At 35.8% G+C, this 1818-nt stretch overlaps 1 protein-coding gene across 1 annotated transcript; it reads right to left on the reverse strand.

Moving 5' to 3' along the window:
* Positions 1–466: 466 nt before the first annotated feature.
* LOC132181871 (zinc finger BED domain-containing protein RICESLEEPER 2-like) lies at positions 467–1455 on the reverse strand. Its single transcript, XM_059595103.2, has 2 exons — positions 616–1455; positions 467–514 (listed from the first exon to the last, which is right to left on the reverse strand). The coding sequence occupies exons 1-2, from the start codon at positions 1453–1455 to the stop codon at positions 467–469; spliced, it is 888 nt and encodes a 295-aa protein (XP_059451086.2).
* Positions 1456–1818: the final 363 nt, after the last annotated feature.

The following is a 1818-nucleotide window of genomic DNA, read 5'->3' on the forward strand; positions in this document are numbered from 1 at the left end:
TATGAAAATATGTGGCAACTTTTAATGAAGCTTCTTAAAAGCGGAGGCAAGGACCCAAGGAATGAATATGTACTGCAAACACAAAGAAACCAAAAATATTGTTAGCAAATTTTTCTCCCTTGCATTTAGTTAGTCAAAGACACAAAAAGTGTTTGACATTTAATAAACGAGTCAAAGGAGGTTCAAATAATCAAATGTTTGCTGCAAAATGAAAACAATTAAATGAACAAGGAAGAAAGTTATTACCTCAATAGGCTCAAATGATTAAGAGAGTTTCCAGCAAAAGTACAATATAGCACTTAAACATTTCAAAATAAAACATAGTTATCAAAATACAGACTTTATAAGCAAAAGGAGACTAAATCCAAAAATGAAGTATTCAAATTACAGACCTAAACAAGGAAAGGACTAATATAGATTGTAATACTAATACACTCCCTGTCTGAAATTCTACATCACATCACATTCAGGTAGTTGTAGTTGTAGTTGTAGGCAACTCCACTTCAACCAATTTCTACAAAAACAAACACAAATTTAATATGGCTAGTTCATACATAAATAAAATTTAGTAAAACATTAAATAGTCTACATACATAAATTATAAACAAAACTTACTTCACTAGCAGATTTTCTTTTCATGCCATGAACTGATCTCACCCAATCTGAATCACATAAGAGCATCTGAACAGTTTCAGGGGATAATGATGCTCTATGGGGTTCAATAACCCTACCACTAGCACTGAAGGAGGATTCAGAAGCAACTGTACTTATGGGAACAACTAAGATATCATTTGCCATTCTAGACAAGATACGGTACTTCAAGGCGTTGCATTTCCACCATGCCAAAGCATCAAAATCTGTTTCCATATATACTCCATTCTCATTCTTACCACAAATGTAGACATGCTCTTCAAGATAAATATCCAAATCTGTTTTAATGGGCCGGATGATGTCACTACTTATATGGTCAGCAAACCTTGATCGACCTTTGGAAATTTTGGGCACCACATCTCTAACAATTGCACTTGAGGAAGGACAAGAAGAAACATTTACTTGGGCAGTTTCTTGCAATATACAAGCCGTATGGGCAGAAACATATGACTCAAATAACTCTTTCAGAACTGCCAACACATTCTTAATGCGATCACCAGCTTCGGTCAAAGGATAAATGATAGGAAAACAAAAATTGATCAACTTCATCTTGTATCTTGGATCCAAGACAGCAGCTATGGACATCAACAAATTGCTATCACCCCAATACTTATCAAATTTGTCAATCATCTTAATTGCCATTGACCTCATGTACTCATTCCTATCATTACACTTGATCATCAAAACTTCTTTCATCCTCCAAACCTCAGGTAAATACAGATTTGCCGTAGGGTACTCACTACCCGATACAACATTGGCTACATCATTGAAAATTGACAAAACCCGGTTCACATTATTCACCATTTCCCATTGTCCTGGAGTTACAACCCACTGAAATGCTTGCTCAACTCTATGGCACCTAGGGAACACTTCGTTGAACTTAATTGTAATGTCCAACATCATATAGGTGTTGTTCCAACGTGTGGGAAATCAGCTTCTTACAGGGTAAATGCAATCTCTTTGCTATCTCACTAAAGACATTCAACCTACTTTCAGAAGCCACAATATATTTTATGCCCTGCCTAACATCATCTATAATACCCCTAATTTCAGCAAGCCCAGATTGCACCAACAAGTTTGTAATGTGTGCACAACACCTAACATGAAACAACCTACCCCCAACCAGCAAAGCATTCTTCAACTCAAAGTCATCTTTTATAATTCTAA

This window comes from Corylus avellana, chromosome 5 (assembly GCF_965113065.1).
Source record: "Corylus avellana chromosome 5, dhCorAvel1.hap1.2, whole genome shotgun sequence".
Classification (NCBI taxonomy): domain Eukaryota; kingdom Viridiplantae; phylum Streptophyta; class Magnoliopsida; order Fagales; family Betulaceae; genus Corylus; species Corylus avellana.